Below are 18800 nucleotides of genomic sequence, written 5' to 3' on the forward strand. Positions count from 1 at the left end.
CGCCACAAGGAGTAGTGTGGTTTTTGTCCTGGTTGTACAAGGTAAGGTCTCATCAGTGGTCCACCACAAGGAGTAGTGTGCTTTTTGTCCTGGTTGTAGAAGTGTAGACAGGACCTAAATGCAACCTTGAGGAACACCACTAGTATAACTAAAGAAGTTCAACCGATGACTACTGACTGCATCTGAAATAAACAAGCAACAGCAACACTTTAGTCAAACAAACCATAGAAAATGTGTAGCTGCCAAAAGGAAAGGACTTAAAGAGCTTGAAGTTTAGACGCCAGTGGTCTATGTTTGCTAGCAAGAGTCAAATCTGCCAATGTCTTTACAGTGTTTGGTGTTTAGTTCCTCTGCAGCGCTCTTATTTTCTAGTTTCCACATCATTCCACTTGACTTTGCAGCACCTTTACTTTGTTGCCAGCACACCTGTTCTCCTTTTGTAATCAGAAACTCCAATTATTTCGGTTGAACTGTGGCTGCGAACTAGTTGCTGAAACTTTGTTTACTCTGCTTCTCATGTGTAAACCGTTAGCGTTCTGTAGAGTTTATGTTCTCATTCATTAGGCCATTGTCATCTCAGTGCATTCAATTGATCCTAACTGGACTGTCCTGTCTGTCTTAGATTACGTTTTGCCTCTCACTCGAGTAGGCTTCATCAGTTCATGATCATAGACTTAGATCTAGTTTTACACTTGGATTGACCAGACTAGATCTGACCAATTTTAAGCCTCCAAGCATGAACTGATGAAGCCTACTCTGATGACAAACCAGACAGTTCAGTTGCGATCGCTTGAATGCCCTAAGATAACATGTTTAATTTTGTTTTGTAATTGCATAGATTCCCCTATGCATCGTGTGCACTCCCAGCTGGATTAGTCTTTCAGTTTTTGGTATATTGAATATATTTTACCTGCACGCAGTCTCCTGCTGTCCTCTGCACCTTGGGATCATGACAACTACTGCTGCCATGCAGCCAAAGCATGACAGAATGATCCAGCCAACAAATGATTCCGCGAAAGACTACGGCATCGCTGAAATGAAGGAGTGGGCGAGAAAAGGAAGCACAGCTCTGGAGACAGTAGTTATGTGCACATGGACACAATTAATCAGAATAAAAGTCTAACCAGAATAGAAATGCTTTGTGTAAACACACCATTTGGATATATTCTGTCCCGATGTATCAAAATCTCATTCGGGTCAAGACGGGTGGTTTATGTCAATCATTCGGATTGGAGCGCATGAAAAGACTTGTATTAATGTAGAGACCAAATAGATCTGGTCCAGATGGACTGTTCTGCTCATCGTCAAAGCAGGTTGAAGTCGGCCCCCGCGGAGCCCACTCAACCTGTTCCTGGATCAAGCACGGCAGCCTTCCACTCCACCGGAAGTCTAGTACGGTAATCCCATTGCTCACTTGGCCTCACTTTTCACGCCTTGCCCAGGCTTGACGGAGCTCGCTGACGCCAAGTCACTAGCTCTCCTTGAGCACAAGTTTTAAACAAAACTCCGGGGCCTATACGGTGTCATTCCCGGGCTGGATTTGGCAGGCTACCGTGGTGTGGACTCTTATCAGTAATCTCAATGTTCTTATTCTCACAGAATATTTTGAAAGAGAACCGGCAAGACTAAACTTGACAACTGATACTGGGACTTTTTAATGGTCCCCAAGTGGCTTTGTAGGGAAAAAAGGCCTGTGGCTGCATGATATTGATGGATGCAAGAGGGGAGCTGAGAGTAGAGGGATGTAACAAAAATAGGAACAGACAGAGTAGAGAAGAGAAAAGACAATTTCCCACCCAGTTTCCAATCACCTCGAGGGATGAGTTTATTTAGCTGCTGGATTATTGATAATCTCAGCCCCTCACTCAGTCACTCAGACAGAACCTTGGGCACAGCCAGTAAAAAGACATAGATATAAAAGAGAGAAATGGAGGCAGACAAAGTATGTTTGTGTGTGACTGTGCCTAAAATATACCCAGACAGAGAGTTCATCTGCCCACAATCGAAATGGAGCTTCAGTATTTCACTTGAGCAGATTTCCATGTGCACACCCGTGCCTGTCCATGTCTCCATCCTCCGATTATTATTGACTGGTTTTAGGACTGTTGTAATCAGAGATTAGCCTCTTAATGTTTTCACTGTTTGGTTTTCCTCCATGGTCCTGGTCCTCATGGTTCATACATGAGACTATCCCAGTCACACTGAAGGCCAGCCTTTGAGCACACTTGCTGTCCTTCACTTTGAATATGTACCTTGTCGGAAATGGGTACGTGTCTGCATCTAATGGAAGGTTCTTTTCAGAAAGATGGGATTATGAGTATGTAATATGTAACATTACGCCTGTACAAAATATCTTATCACATGTCTATGAAGGTTCCTGTTCATCCGGTCATTGTCATCTCAGGGCAGTCAATCGATCACAACTGGACTGTTTGGTTTGTCTTGGACTATTTTGGGCAGGTAGTAGTAGATCCACATGTTTGCTACTGCTTGTCCTACCAGGTGGTGTACAAGAACAACGACATCCGCCTGGAGCTGTCCCGACTGGCCCGCATCGTGGACCCCAAGATGAAGATCCAGGGCGAGGTGTCCTACAAGTGTGAGAACGTGGCCACCTTGGACCCCATCTCCTTCGAGACTCCTGAGGCCTACATCAGCTTGCCCAAGTGGAACACCAAGAGGATGGGCTCCATCTCCTTTGACTTCCGCACCACGGAACCCAACGGCCTCATCCTCTTCACCCACGGCAAACTCCAGGAGCGCAAAGATGCCGCCCGCAGCCAGAAGAACACCAAGGTAAGATTTCCCTGTTTCTATTCTTTACACTTTTTCTTTGTGGATTGTTTATTTGAGCTCAGGACTGTTCATCTATACCAGTCTTTCTCAACCTTTGCTGGGCCGTGAGCGCCCTCTAGAGGGCCTCAGCGGTACTCACTTGTAATGCACTTTCCCACCACGTGTGGCAGTAATGACAATATTAAACAAACAGAAGAAGTCTGGAGCCAAAGTCATAGAGAAGTTCCTCAAGCCCAAAAAATATGACTACAATGGTGGAGCTGCATTTCCTTTGCACTTGTTTTTTTAAAGTTTATTAAAAACATATGAAAACACCAAAAGCAGTGAAGTTGTCAGGTTGTGTAAATGGTCAATAACAACAAATCCTTTTCAACTTATATTCAATTGAATAGACTGCAAAGACAAGATATTTCATGTTCACACTGAGAAACTTTCTTCTTTTTTGCAAATATTAGCTCATTTGGAATGTGATGCCTGCAACATGTTTCAAAAAAGCTGGCACAAGTGGCAAAAAAGAGTGATAAAGTTGAGGAATGCTCATCAAAGACTTATTTGGAACATCCCACAGGTGAACAGGCTAATTGGGAACAGGTGGGTGCCATGATTGGCTATAAAAGCAGCTTCCATGAAATGCTCAGTCATTCACAAACAAGGACGGGGACGAGGGTCACCACTTTGTCAACAAATGCCTGAGCAAATTGTTTAAGAACATTTCTCAACAAGGAATTTAGGGATTTCACCATCTACGCTCCGTAATATCATCAAAAGGTTCAAAGTAAATGCATGACATTAAAAGTCATATTTGGCATGATAACATATTCATAAGTAATATTTGGCATGATAACATATTCATAAGTAATATTTGGCATGATAATGTACTTATAAGTAATATTTGGCATGATAACATATTCATAAGTAATATTTGGCATGATAATGTATTTATAAGTAATATTTGGCATAACATATTCATAAGTAATATTTGGCATGATAATGTATTCATAAGTAATATTTGGCATGATAATGTATTCATAAGTAATATTTGGCATGATAATGTATTCATAAGTAATATTTAATATTCAAACGTGATGTGTGCATGAGTCAACATGGAGATGGCCTAAAAACTTCTTTTTTTTATATATATATTCTTTAAAAAGCATGTATTTGTTATTATTATTTGTATTCTTTTAATGGAAGTTTTCAGATGAAGAATGGAGGTAGAAAAGCAGTAAATAATCCATGAGATGAGATGAAAAGCTGAGCGCAGACTTGACATTTCTTTGTCCAGGTGGATTTTTTTGCGGTGGAGCTCCTGGATGGAAGCATCTACCTGCTGTTGGACATGGGATCTGGTACCATCAAGGTCAAGGCCACGCAGTCTAAGGTCAACGACGGTGCCTGGTACCATGTGGACATCCAACGAGATGGCCGCTCAGGTCAGTTCTCTCAGGACACTTGAAATGTACCCCATGGAAATGTGAATAGTACCCCATGGAAATGTGAATAGTACCCCATGGAAATGGGAATAGTACCCCATGGAAATGGGAATAGTACCCCATGGAAATGGGAATAGTACCCCATGGAAATGTGAATAGTACGGGCATGACATCACATATGACATTGCTGGTTTTATGAGCAGAGGAGCATGTTGGGCAGCGCACACACACAGAGTACTTACAAGCAGACACAGTGTGTAGACAGAAAAGGGAGAATGGATGCATTTTGGTGTAAAAAGTAAATATAAAGGTGAAGTTATAACACTATATATATATATGTGTGTGGACAATGCTGAAGAAACAAGTCCATGTCAGAAAAGCAACACATTTAGCTGAACTGCAGCAATTTAGTGGTCAAGTGGTCAAGCAGAAGCTTGTGGATGGCTACCAAAAGCGCCTTATTGCAGGTCAACTTGCCAAGGGACATGTAAGCAAATATTAACATTGCTGTATGTATACTTTTCACCCTCACATTTTCAGTAGAGCCATAATAAATTCATAAAAGAAGCAAACTGCATGAATGTTTTTTGTGAGCAACAAGTATGTGCTCCAATCACTACATCACAACAATATAATAATGATTGTAAAGTCATGACATGATGTTCTTTACAAGTGTATGTACACTTTTGACCACCACTGAATGACCAGTTCTATGACCAGTTCTTGATTTTCACCCAAGTTTGCATTGAACGTGTCCTTGATACACCTGATGTGGACTCTCACCACTCCAGGCACCATCTCTGTAAACAGCAGAAGGACCCCGTTCACAGCCAGTGGGGAAAGTGAAATCCTGGACCTGGAAGGTGACATGTACCTGGGCGGTCTTCCCATGGATCGCGCTAACCTCATCTTGCCCACCGAGCTGTGGACAGCGATGCTGAACTACGGCTACGTGGGCTGCATCCGAGATCTCTTCATCGACGGCCGCAGCAAAGACATCCGGCAGATTGCCGAAGCGCAAAACGGTGCCGGGATTAAACCTTCTTGTAACAAGCAACCTGGCAAACAGTGTGAGAGTTACCCCTGCAAGAACCGAGGTGCTTGCAAGGAAGGCTGGAACCGCTTCATCTGTGACTGCACTGGCACCGGTTATTGGTCCCGCACTTGTGAGAGAGGTAAATATGTTGTGAATCTGCATGGTTATTGGCTTAGGGTTAGAGTTTGGGTTGGGGTTAGGGTTAGAGTTAGAGTTAGAGTTAGAGTTAGAGTTAGGGTTAGGGTTAGGGTTTTGCGCAGATCCCTGTGGGACGCCATGGCAAATTCAACAGGTTCTTTCTAATATGTGGATACAAAATGCTCTGATGAAAGAATCCAAAGCCTTTGTAAGGCAGTTCTTGAATGCTAAAGGTAAGTTCTGAAGGTGCTGGTCAGATCCAACAGGACCAGGACAGAAACAAAACCTGATCCCAATCAACAAGGAGGTCTTTAGTAACCAAGACAAATGAGTTTCACTGCAAGGTTTGTTCCAAATGTCTTTCCTGTCTTCCAGAGGCTTCCATCCTGTCCTACGACGGCAGCATGCACATGAAGGTGGTGATGCCCACCATCATGCACACCGAGGCAGAAGATGTCTCCTTGCGCTTTCGCTCCCAGAGGGCCTACGGCCTCCTCATGGCCACCACCTCCCGAGAGTCAGCCGACACACTCAGGTTGGAGTTGGATGGAGGCCGTGTCAAACTGACGGTCAACCTAGGTATCGTAGGCACTCCTCTCCCATCTGTGTCCACACCTCCATGTTCCTCACACCATGTAGGCACTCCTCTCCCATCTGTGTCCACACCTCCATCCATGTAGGCACTCCTCTCCCATCTGTGTCCACACCTCCATCCATGTAGGCACTCCTCTCCCATCTGTGTCCACACCTCCATCCTCCTCACACCATGTAGGCACTCCTCTCCCATCTGTGTCCACACCTCCATGCTCCTCACACCATGTAGGCACTCCTCTCCCATCTGTGTCCACACCACCATGCTCCTCACACCATGTAGGCACTCCTCTAGCATCTGTGTCCACACCTCCATGCTCCTCACCATGCTCCTCACACCATGTAGGCACTTTTCTCCCATCTGTGTCCACACCTCCATGCTCCTCACACCATGTAGGCATTCCTCTCCCATCTGTGTCCACACCACCATGCTCCTCACACCATGTAGGCACTCCTCTAGCATCTGTGTCCACACCTCCATGCTCCTCACACCATGTAGGCACTCTTCTCCCATCTGTGTCCACACCTCCATGCTCCTCACACCATGTAGGCACTCTTCTCCCATCTGTGTCCACACCTCCATGCTCCTCACACCATGTAGGCACTCTTCTCCCATCTGTGTCCACACCCTCATGCTCCTCACCATGCTCCTCACACCATGTAGGCACTCTTCTAGCATCTGTGTCCACACCTCCATGCTCCTCACACCATGTAGGCACTCTTCTAACATCTGTGTCCACACCTCCATGCTCCTCACACCATGTAGGCACTCCTCTAGCATCTGCGTCCACACCTCCATGCTCCTCACACCATGTAGGCACTCCTCTAGCATCTGCGTCCACACCTCCATGCTCCTCACCATGCTTTGCCCTTAAGTGCTGACTTTCTCTTCTTTCATTTTGTCCATTTCTTTTCTTTTCCTTTGGATCCCATTAAAGTTTCTAACAGCTTTAGCTCATCAACGAGTGCACCATTATCTAATTTGCATTTTTGACCTTAGGGCCCAAATTTCCTCTACAGAGGGGTCAAATATAAACACTCATCTTACTCTTGATTTTAATTGTATTTAGTAATGATATCCAACCTACTTACAGTTTACAACATTGTCAAATGTTAATCACAAAGATCATTTGTTTAACACAAAGGCCTTAGGGTTAGGTCAGGCTGATTAGAACAAATGAGTACTAACCGAGTATAAGAAAGGACTCGAAAATAACTGACGAAAAATACATGTAAATATCCATCCATCCATCCATCTTCTTCCGCTTATCCGAGGTCGGGTCGTGGGGGCATCAGCCTAAGCAGGGAAGCCCAGACTTCCCTCTCCCCAGCCACTTGGTCCAGCTCCTCCCGGGGGTTCCCGAGGCGTTCCCAGGCCAGCCGGGAAACATAGTCCTCCCAACGTGTCCTGGGTCTTCCCCGTGGCCTCCTACCGGTCGGACGTGCCCTAAACACCTCCCTAGGGAAGCGTTCGGGTGTCATCCTGACCAGATGCCCGAACCACTTCATCTGGCTCCTCTCCATGTGGAGGAGCAGCGGCTTTACTTTGAGCTCCTCCCGGATGACAGAGCTTCTCACCCTATCTCTAAGGGAGAGCCCCGCCACCCGGCGGAGGGAGCTCATTTCGGCCGCTTGTACCCGTGATCTTGTCCTTTTGGTCATAACCCAAAGCTCATGACCATAGGTGAGGATGGGAACGTAGATCAACCGGTAAATTGAGAGCTTTGCCTTCCGCCTCAGCTCCTTCTTCACCACAACGGATCGATACAGCGTCCGCATTACTGAAGACGCCGCACCGATCCGCCTGTAGATCTCACAATCCACTCTTCCCTCACTCGTGAGCAAGACTCCGAGATACTTGAACTCCTCCACTTTGGGCAAGATCTCCTCCCCAACCCGGAGATGACACTCCACCCTTTTCCAGGCGAGAACCATGGACTCGGACTTGGAGGTGCTGATTCCCATCCCAGTCGCTTCACACTCGGCTGCGAACCGATCCAGTGAGAGCTGAAGATCTTGGCCAGATGAAGCCATCAGGACCACATCATCTGCAAAAGCAGAGACCTAATCCTGCAGCCACCAAACCAAATACCCTCAACACCCTGACTGCGCCTAGAAATTCTGTCCATAAAAGTTATGAACAGAATCGGTGACAAAGGGCAGCCTTGGCGGAGTCCAACCCTCACTGGAAACGGGTCCGACTTCTGCCGGCAATGCGGACCAAGCTCTGGCACTGATCATACAGGGAGCGGACCGCCACAATCAGACAGTCCGTTACCCCATACTCTCTGAGCACTCCCCACAGTACTTTCCTACACGGTCGAAATGCTTTCTCCAAGTCTGTAAAGCACATGTAGACTGGTTGGGCAAACTCCCATGCACCCTACAACTCTGCCGAGAGTATAGAGCTCGTCCACAGTTCCACGACCAGAACGAAAACCACACTGTTCCTCCTGAATCTGAGGTTCGACTATCCGGCATAGCCTACTCTCCAGTACACCTGAACAGACCTTACCGGGAAGGCTGAGGAGTGTGATCCCACGATAGTTGGAACACACCCTCCGGTTCCCCTTCTTAAAGAGAGGAACCAGCACCCCGGTCTGCCAATCCGGAGGTACCGCCCCTGATGTCCACGCGATGTTGCAGAGTCTTGTCAACCAAGACAGCACCACAGCATCCAGAGCCTTAAGTAACTCCGGGCGGATGTCATCCAACCCCGGGGCCTTGCCACCGAGGAGCTTTTTAACTACCTCGGCAACCTCATCCCCAGAAATAGGAGAGCCCACCACAGATTCCCCAGGCACTGCTTCCTCATAGAAAGACGTGTTGGTAGGATTGAGGAGGTCTTCGAAGTATTCCCTTCACCGATCCACAACATCCGCAGTCGAGGTCAGCAGAACACCATCCTCACCATACACGGTGTTGACATTGCACTGCTTCCCCTTCCTGAGGCGGCGGATGGTGGTCCAGAATCGCTTCAAAGCCATCTGGAAGTCGTTTTTCATGACTTCCCCGAACTCCTCCCATGTACGAGTTTTTGCCTCCGTGACCGCTGAAGCCGCACACAGCTTGGCCTGTCGGTACCTGTCTGCTGCCTCCGGAGTCCTATGAGCCAAAAGAACCCGATAGGACTCTTTTTTTTAAGCTTGACAGCATCCCGGGTTCTAGGATTACCGCTACGACAGGAACCAACCACCTTGCGGCCACAGCTCCAATCGGCCACCCCGACAATAGAGGTACGGAACATCGTCCACTCGGACTCAATGTCCAGCGCCTCCCTCGTGATATGTTCATAGTTCTTCCGGAGGCGGGAATTGAAACTCTCTCTGACAGGAGACTCTGCTAGGCGTTCCCAGCAGACCCTCACAATGCGTTTGGGCTTGCCAGGTCTGTCCGGCATCCTCCCCCACCATCGCAGCCAACTCACCACCAGGTGGTGATCGGTAGAAAGCTCCGCCCCTCTCTTCACCCATGTGTCCAAAACATGAGACCGCAAATCCGATGACACAACTACAAAGTCTATCATGGAACTGCGGCCTTGGGTGTCCTGGTGCCAAGTGCACATATGGACACCCTTATGTTTGAACATGGTGTTTGTTATGGACAATCTGTGACGAGCACAAAAGTTCAATAACAAAACACCACTCGGGTTCAGATCCGGGCGGCCATTATTCACAATCACGCCTCCAGGTTTCACTGTCGTTGCCAACATGAGCGTTAAAGTCCCCCAGTAGGACAAGGGAATCACCCGGGGGAGCACTTTCCAGTACTCCCTCGAGTATATCCAAAAAGTGTGGGTACTCTGAACTGTTGTTTGGTGCGTAAACACAAACAACAGTCAGGACCCGTCCCCCCACCCGAAGGCAGAGGGAAGCTACCTTCTCGTCCACCGGGTTGAACTCCAACATGGGGGGCTCCAGAGGGGGGCCCCGGTGACCCGTGTCCGGGCGAGGGAAAACTGAGTCTCGGTTGTTGTAGTTCCATAGAAGTCTTCGAGCTGCTCTTTGTCTGATCCCTCACCTAGGACCTGTTTGTCTTGGGAGACCCTACCAGGGGGCATAGAAGCCCCTGGACAACATAGCTCCTAGGATCATTGGGACACGCAAACTCCTCTACCACGATAAGGTGGCAGCTCGGAGAGGAGTATATATATATATATATATATATATATATATATATATATATATATATATATATATATCAATACTTTATTAAGGTTGGGTACCAGTTCTATGATGAACTATGTACAGCTCTGATACAGTTCTATATTACTTAAAAGAAAACTGGTTTTGTTTGATAAAATTCTACCCAAACATTTAATGAAGTGGCTGGACAGGACAGATTTAAAAAAAAATATATATATATATATATATATATATATATATATCTCAAAGTCGGATTTACCTTTACCGATAACTATGTAGCGACACTCGCGCACACGTTTTTTATTAATAGCAATAAAGTTCTGGAACCTTCTAGGTGAAGACTTCCTCAAAGTAGGTCCATAGGAGAGTACAACTTTTATTGGTATGCATTAAAACTCCTCCCTCACCTTTCTCTTCATGAGTGTTTACTTTCATTTACCGACAATGGTGTGTGGACATATGTGTCATTTTTTGGTTCCTAAATGCCATTTTTCATTATGCGTTGTCAAAAGATGGTATTCACCCCTTCAAAGGCCTTAAGCCTGCGGCCCGTCAGGCGAACAGCCCGAGAACAGAGCCCAGCAGAACCTACAGCTGGATGCGACCCCAAGCCTACTCTTAATGACCTTGGGGAGGAAACAAGTCCCATAGAATCTACAGCAATGATAATCCTACTCTTGATATATGTATTTGTGTGTGTATATATACAGATACATATATATGAATAAAGAAATATATATTCTTTGTAAAAGACTTGAGGCTGGGGTCCGGTGCCTCTGCACGGTGCTGGTGCTGACTGGATCGTGGCTGTTTGCTCCCACTTTTCTGTTGCGGTTGACGGCACATGAAACTATCAGCCACATGGTGACCAACCCTTGATGTCCTGACGGCTGTTTGGAGCAGCTTCAATGGGACTCTCAATTTCCATGCCATACCACTCTTGACTCACAAATTCAATGTTTTCTCCTCAATAGCAAAGCATTCTCCAAAAAGATATATCAGTCCAGTTCAAGTTTTGTGGGTTGGAAATCTAATGCAGCTGGTACTAAAAGTGGCCATTTTACTCGCACATTGTCCATCAGTAATTGGCATGTCCACTCTAAAGCTCTAAAATGTCCAATGGCATGGCTTTCTTTACGTCATGTCTTTGTCATAGGATGGAATTGATTCATGACACACACACCGAAGTGATAAAATGGCTATCTTTCCACATGTGTACGTCCCCGGAAGGGTGGATCTTTTGTTTTTGGATGTCTGCAGCAATAACCTTGAAGGATGCAATTTCATCTGTCATTTATTCTTCCCCATCTAGACTGTATCAGGATAAACTGTAACTCCAGTAAGTTAACACTCAAGTTTCATTTTGCTTTCTGTGTTGATGATGATGTGTGTTGATGATGCTGTACGTAAATATTGCAACTGTCCTTTGCCTTTTGCACCACCTGACCGTCTTCTCTTAAGAAAAGTCAATGATTCCTACTGATGATTATTTTCAATCAACAACATTCCTAAAGCACAATGAACAGTAACACATACATTTGAAGGAGTACTACCCACATACTGTTAGTGATGGTGTCCAGGTAAGGACTTTCTAAAGACAATATCATTTTTAGTTATACACTAATCAGGTTGACAGTTTGGATTGCAGTTTGTTGTATTCTGTTGTTTCTTCAGAACTAGAATTGTAATGGATTAGTACATACTTTCCTCAGAATGCCCCCATTGCGGGACGAACAAAAGTCTATCCTGTGAAAGTAGATCCTAAATATTAGAAGATGTTCTCTCATGGAAACTGGACTGTTGATTCAACAGTACAATATTAATGTCGGCATGTATAGTAAAACTAAAGGAAGGGCAGGCCTGGTAGTTATTTGAGAGGATTCACTGGCCAACATACAATAATGGAAATAAGTACAGTATAGTGATTTCCTTACAAAGAAATTGACAGTCCAGATAGGTTTATTGTAACAGAGATAGAAAATGAAAAAAGTATTTGATCAGTAAGCATTCTGACCCCCACAGCCCACGGAGCTCACAAACCAGTCCTGACCCTTTGGGAAAGTACTCCGAATCTCAACTCATGTAGAAAAAACACACCTGTCACAGTAACGGTCTTTTCCATATTCAACCTCTCAACCACCATGGGCAAGACCAAAGAGCTGTCAAAGGACCTGCACAAGACTCTCATGAGCCATTAGCTCGATGAAAAAGAGCAAAGATAGAGCAATGTTTCCCAAACGGAAGACCTATAAGATTTCTGTCCATCGCTGAAGCTTCAAGCGAGATTTCATGACGTTGGATAAGGATGATTCTGAGAAAGTTGAAGGATCAGCCCAGGATTACAAGATATTGAGAGGGTGCAGTGGCCTTAAGGTGCGTTTACTCTAGAATTCGCATGTGCAGGCTGGTCTGAAGTTTGACACCTTGGACTAAAATCTATCACTTTGGCATTGGCTCCAAAGAAACACTGAATACGACCAGCGCCCATCCCTATGGCTGATCGTCACGTCCCGCCCAATGAATACTGGTGGTGGTCAAGCTAGCTCTGTTCTCAATGGGTACGAGGCGCCATTTGGCCTTTCTCGGAGAAAAAATACCCTTTGCTTGTGTTGTTGTTGGCTGTACGAATCAAATCGCCGAAAGGATAAACGTTTCTTCAGAGTTCCTGGAGAGGTTCTCAAAAAAAGTGGAAAAGTGCAAGATTTGTGCAAAGGACAAGGAGAAGAGCAGCTCACTCTCCAGTTCAAAGGAGCAGAGTGGAAGAATGCATGAGTCTACAGTCATCACTTCGGTAAAGGTGTGTTTGATATACTTTTAACGTTTAGGATTTCCCATTTAAGTATTATCTGGGAATTATTTGTAGTTCTTAAACACATGTTTGCTGCGAGTGTTTGGAAAAGCACCAACTCGATGAGTCTAAATATAAGTAAGCAAATCCAAAAAGGTTCATTAGGTCTTTATAAGATTTTGTTATTCTTATAGGCAGACCTGTGTTCATTTCCATACCTTTGGCCACAACTGTTGCCTTCCTCAGAGGTTGTCAGGCGATGTTGCTGTGACGTGCCTGGTCAGCTGATTCAAACACTTGTTGGCGCTGTCTTCCTGCTTGTAGTAGCAGGCTGACGGCACTATCTGCAGTCCAACCTCTTCAGGACTGTGTCCCAGGTGTGGGATGGTTGGTTCGCCCCCTCGTCCCAGTTTGCAAGAGTTAAACTTTTACCAAAGACAGCAAAGCTTTCAGCAAATACACAATGTTGACATCTATAGTTATATTTTGATAAACAATCATAAATGAATCTTTCAGCACATACACAATGTTGACATGTATAGTTATATTTTGATAAAGACGGGGAAAAACACGCTACTCGTAAACGGCGCGTGCAACAGCTACAAACATGGCAGCTTAGACGCCAAGTTAAATCATGAAATGCAGCCTTACCCAAGCAAAAACAATACATATTTATCGGAGAGAGTGTTGATACCAATGTCCTTGACCCAAACACACATAAACAAGTTGTGGAACTCCGTGCTTTTCCGAGTTTTCATCTGTGTAGGATGGCGTCTGGAGGACAATAGTTGGATATCTCTGGGCACGAGACCGACGTAATCTTTGAAATCACTCCACAAAATTTTTTTTGATAAAGTACAGGGATCTATTCAATTTTGTTTGCTCGCATCTGTTTTTTGCAGGAAGATTTAAGCCTCTTTTGTACTGAAATAGTGCTGCCGAACAACAGCCATCTTGGCTTGGTCCACCACTGCTTTTCACTTTGGGGAATAGCAGCTGTTGTCAAGCATAGAGCTGGAACATTCTTCTTCCAGGCTTGAACCTCCTGGCTTCTGAAGATGGTTCTTCCAGCATGACCCAAATGGTAGAGCCAAGGCAACAAAGGCAGTGAAGACATTGGGAAGAACCTGTGCTTGCCAACAAGTATGACGTCAACACAGGATCAGATAAATATTTCACTTTATCCAATAGTTTATCACCTCTCTTCTGGAATGGATTTGCATTGCCTGTCTCTGTTACATTAAACCTACCATGACAATTCTAGTGTCAAAAAAGTCAAGTCAACAGGGGTTGAAATACCTCCGACGTATCCTTTGAGCAATGTGGATTGTTGTTTTATTGATCTGTATTTCACTGAAGAAACCAAACCTTTGTTTCCCAATCAACCACGTTTGAAGCTTGACGTACTGACAACTTCTGTTGTCTGACTGGTGGGAAAGCAAAGGCTTGGTTTGAGGATCAGGATGTCTTTAACTTTATGATTTGTCTCAGGCAAAGGACCGGAGATGCTGTATGCCGGGCAAAAGCTCAATGATAATGAATGGCATACAGTGCGTGTGGCGCGTCGCGGCAAAATCTACAAGCTAATCGTTGACGATGATGTAGCAGAAGGTACTTACTTGCATAACTCTGGGCTCATGACTTTGTTACTTTGCCACCAATGCATCAAACAGAGCTTGGAGAAATGTCATGTGGAGTGGCATCCCTCTAAAACTGTTCATGTAATGTTCTCCTTAAATCAGCCCTTCTGTGTTAGTGTCAGACAGTGTTCTCTTTTCTTTTTCCTTTTTCTTTTTTGTCTTTCTTTTCAAAATTCCCATCCCCTGCACCCTGCCCATCTTCAGGCCAAATGGTGGGTGACCACACGCGTCTGGAGTTCCACAACATTGAAACAGGCATCATGACGGAGCGCAAATTTGTTTCAAGCATCCCCTCCAGCTTTATCGGGCATCTGCAGAGCCTCAGGTACAAGAGCTCACTGCTCTTCCTTTCTACCATTGTGTGAACCAGGGGGGGTCCAAACTTCGTCAGGAGTTAATACCAACAGCTAGACTTCAACCATTTTAATTGTCTGACAATATCTATGTTGTGTATGTATATATATGTTGTTGTGTCGCCATCTAGTGGACAACGTAAGAAATTCAAGGTCAATGACCTTTAATTATGCGCTGATTGGAAAAGTGGGCAGCATTTACCTATATGACCCAATGCAAACAACCTTCCCTAGTAGTCATGGTGGGAAAAAAAACTAACAACCAACACAAAAAGTCAACAGACATAACACCACCTGCTTTTTGTGGACATTATAAAAAAAACCTCCATGCACCATAAAATATTCTCAAAGCATGATGGGAAACATTTTAAAAACTCTCCTCACTTAACCATGTTTGCAACATTTTAGCTGCTTGATATTTCTGATTGATTAAAAAACTTTAAGAAGGTGGTCAAGGAAGTAAACAAGGTAGAAGTAGATTTTTCACATACTCTTAATATCCAGTTATATTCATTATTAATGATATGTCCATTATATTAATATAACATGTAGAAAAAAACATGCATATATAAATGTGGACACCTCTGGTGTAAACAATACGCAGTACCTCCGTTTTTATGGGGGTTAGGGTTGGGTTCAGTAAGGGAACGAAACATGCTTGGATGTTGTGTAAATTCCTTGAATAAATGAAAAACTGAAACATAAACACCTGAAGGATGCAGTTCTCCAATTAATGAAATTCTATTTTTGTTATTGATTTTCTTTCGGCTTTTCCAATCAGAGCTTGCCACAGCGAGTTTTTGCGGTCCCCTTTAAGTATGGAAATACATTCTGGTACTGGTACCAACATATTGGTATGGGGACAAGCCTAGTCCCTACTATTCAGTGTAAATGTACTCTATAATATTTCATGATTGCAGTTTGATAAATGCACATTTGACCAAGCCTTTGTTCCTTCAACTTCCATAGATTTAACGGCATGCTCTACATCGACCTGTGCAAGAATGGTGACATTGATTTTTGCGAGCTCAACGCCCGCTTCGGGATACGTTCCATTATTGCCGACCCGGTCACCTTCAAGTCCAAGAGCAGCTATCTGAGCCTGGCCACCCTGCAGGCCTACGCCTCCATGCACCTCTTCTTCCAGTTCAAGACCACCTCCCCTGATGGCTTCATTCTCTTCAACTCAGGAGATGGCAGTGACTTCATTGCTGTGGAGCTGGTCAAAGGGTAGGTTTCAAACACACTTGACAGCTGTGTTGGCACATCTGGGAGAAACCCAATATGGAATGGCCAAGTTGGGACTGACACTGTTCAAATAGGATTTGCAAAATAATGCTGATAATTATGGATGCGTTCACAATCGTGAGAGACAAGAAGACAAAAGGTTCTTGTTGGTTTTTCTTTGCATTCTAATTTCTAATTGTTCTCGGTGAAGCCATTTTAAAGTGTCAACCGTCAACAATACTTCATTTACGTTCTGTAACCTGTTTACTAACCAAACTGTAGCAACATTGTTATTGTAAGAGTGAACACTGAGGAACTAACACATCGCCTTGTGACGGCATGCTACGGTCTTAGCCGTAAGCTAGCGGAATGGCTTTTAAATGTGTAATACACAACACAATGCCAACAACTGAGTGAAAAACATAAATGATCATATTACAGTATCTGTAAAGTATTACTTCATGTTTTGTTTGTACACAGCTAGCCAGACAGTGTATGAACTGTAGTTGGAATAACATGCAATATAAAGTGTGACTCATTCCACTGGCTCCAGCTGGCCGAGGAAGTTTTTTCCAGTTGATTTTGGGTAAGCACTCCACTTATGTCGGCATAGCTTGGCTCCAAGCTCCATATTTTCACCGTAAAGTCATGCCAACCTCACTCTCTTGCCTTCCGTGTCCTCTATTGTTTCAGCCCTCTCATTGTGCTCGCTTCTTTAACCAGCAGCGCATCCTCCGTATGTTCAGCTTCAAAAAGATTGTGAATCCTCATTTGTCTAAAAAAATAGTCGTCTTCGTTGTCTGTTCTCAAGCCTGCCATGGTTAGAACACACTCGCGTTTTTTTACGGAAGTAAGGAACACACATTTGTTTCTGGAAGTCGGAAGTGCGCTGCCATGGAAACACAAATAAATGTGCTAAGGAAATAAGTTGGGGTTTTGCTCAAAATGACCAAAGTACGGTAAATATTGTACAGTTTTTTATCATCTTTAAAATAAAAAAATAAAAACATGTGTGTTCTTGTCCCTCATAAAGATTGTGAACGATAAGCAGCGTTCCAAATAAAGTGCAGTTCCCCTTTAAATGCTGCACTGATAACGAGAACCACGCTTGCATAAACTGATATACATAAATACATGAAGGGAAATGATATATTATGTCAGTATCCATTTGCATAAACTGATATACATAAATACGTGAAGGGAAATGATATATTATGTCTGTATCCACTTGCATAAACTGAAATATATATATATACATATATAAATACTTGAAGGGAAATTATATATTATGTCAGTATCCACTTGCATAAACTGATATATATATATATATATATATATATATATATATATATATATATATATATGTATATATGTGTGGAGTTTGCATGTTCTCCCCGTGACTGCGTGGGTTCCCTCCGGGTACTCCGGCTTCCTCCCACCTCCAAAGACATGCACCTGGGGATAGGCCCCTCCCACCTCCAAAGACATGCACCTGGGGATAGGTTGATTGGCAACACTAAATGGTCCCTAGTGTGTGAATGTGAGTGTGAATGTTGTCTGTCTATCTGTGTTGGCCCTGCGATGAGGTGGCGACTTGTCCAGGGTGTACTCAGCCTTCCGCCCGATTGTAGCTGAGATAGGCTCCAGCGCCCCCCGCGACCCCGAAGGGAATAAGCGGTAGAAAATGGATGGATATATATAAATACGTGAAGGGAAATGATATATTGGTATGTCAGAGGACTGTAACTCCGACAGTCCTCTTTAAATGGCGACATGTTAGCTCTGTCTTCGGGGCAGGCCTGCAGTGTTGGACAACATTGTCCGTTTGAAAATGTTGTCAACGATCAATTCCTGGAAATGATGAAGGTGTGTCTCACAGGGGAATACTAATACTTTTAGGTACATCCACTACGTGTTCGACTTGGGAAATGGGCCAAATCTGATCAAGGGCAAAAGTGAAAGGGCCCTGAATGACAACCAGTGGCACAATGTGGCCATCACCCGGGACAACAGCAACACCCACACCCTGAAGGTGGATGCCACTGCCACCAGCCAGAGCATCAATGGGGCCAAGAACCTGGACCTTAAAGGTATGCAAAAACCTGCTGGAAACATCTAGTATAGTATATCAAATAGTATATAATATAAATAGTATTTAATAGGTGATTGGAATCATTTGGGTTCTTCACACTGTGTGTGAATATCTAGTGAAGTAAAGTGTGAAGCCTCCCTTACCTCTGTTCTCCAGGAGACCTCTTCATTGCTGGACTGGGTCCTGGCATGTACGGCAGTCTGCCTAAGCTGGTGGCCTCCAGAGAAGGTTTTCAAGGGTGTTTGGCTTCAGTGGACCTGAACGGGCGCCTCCCAGACCTGATCAGCGACGCATTGTTTCGTAGCGGGCAGATTGAGCGTGGATGTGAAGGTACACCGTCCCTCAGACCTGAGCCTGACCTAGGCTTCAACTCCAGCTCAGGCAGGTCTTTGTACCTGCTCAATAGAACCAGTAGCTCGGCCATCTGGCATCCCATTGGCCCTTCTTGCCTCCTGTTAAGTGTCCTTGTTGCCTGGGTTACACACTGTTAGGGCGGGGCCTAACTTGTTAAGTGTCCTTGTTGCCTGGGTTACACACTGTTAGGGCGGGGCCTAACTTGTT

General features: G+C 44.6%; 1 protein-coding gene across 2 annotated transcripts in view; it reads left to right on the top strand.

The window, feature by feature from the left end:
* The window catches only part of LOC133624099 (neurexin-3a-like), a 180868-nt gene that overhangs the window by 116198 nt on the left and 45870 nt on the right, over positions 1–18800 (top strand). For both annotated transcript variants that reach the window (XM_061987717.1, XM_072916154.1), the window contains 10 exons: positions 2503–2796; positions 4082–4229; positions 5021–5404; positions 5779–5982; positions 11452–11478; positions 14419–14538; positions 14772–14892; positions 15890–16150; positions 18047–18237; positions 18396–18569. In XM_061987717.1, the coding sequence (XP_061843701.1) occupies positions 2503–2796; positions 4082–4229; positions 5021–5404; positions 5779–5982; positions 11452–11478; positions 14419–14538; positions 14772–14892; positions 15890–16150; positions 18047–18237; positions 18396–18569 (1924 nt within the window). The remainder of the gene's footprint in view (positions 1–2502; positions 2797–4081; positions 4230–5020; positions 5405–5778; positions 5983–11451; positions 11479–14418; positions 14539–14771; positions 14893–15889; positions 16151–18046; positions 18238–18395; positions 18570–18800) is intronic.

Source organism: Nerophis lumbriciformis, linkage group LG26 (assembly GCF_033978685.3).
Source record: "Nerophis lumbriciformis linkage group LG26, RoL_Nlum_v2.1, whole genome shotgun sequence".
Classification (NCBI taxonomy): domain Eukaryota; kingdom Metazoa; phylum Chordata; class Actinopteri; order Syngnathiformes; family Syngnathidae; genus Nerophis; species Nerophis lumbriciformis.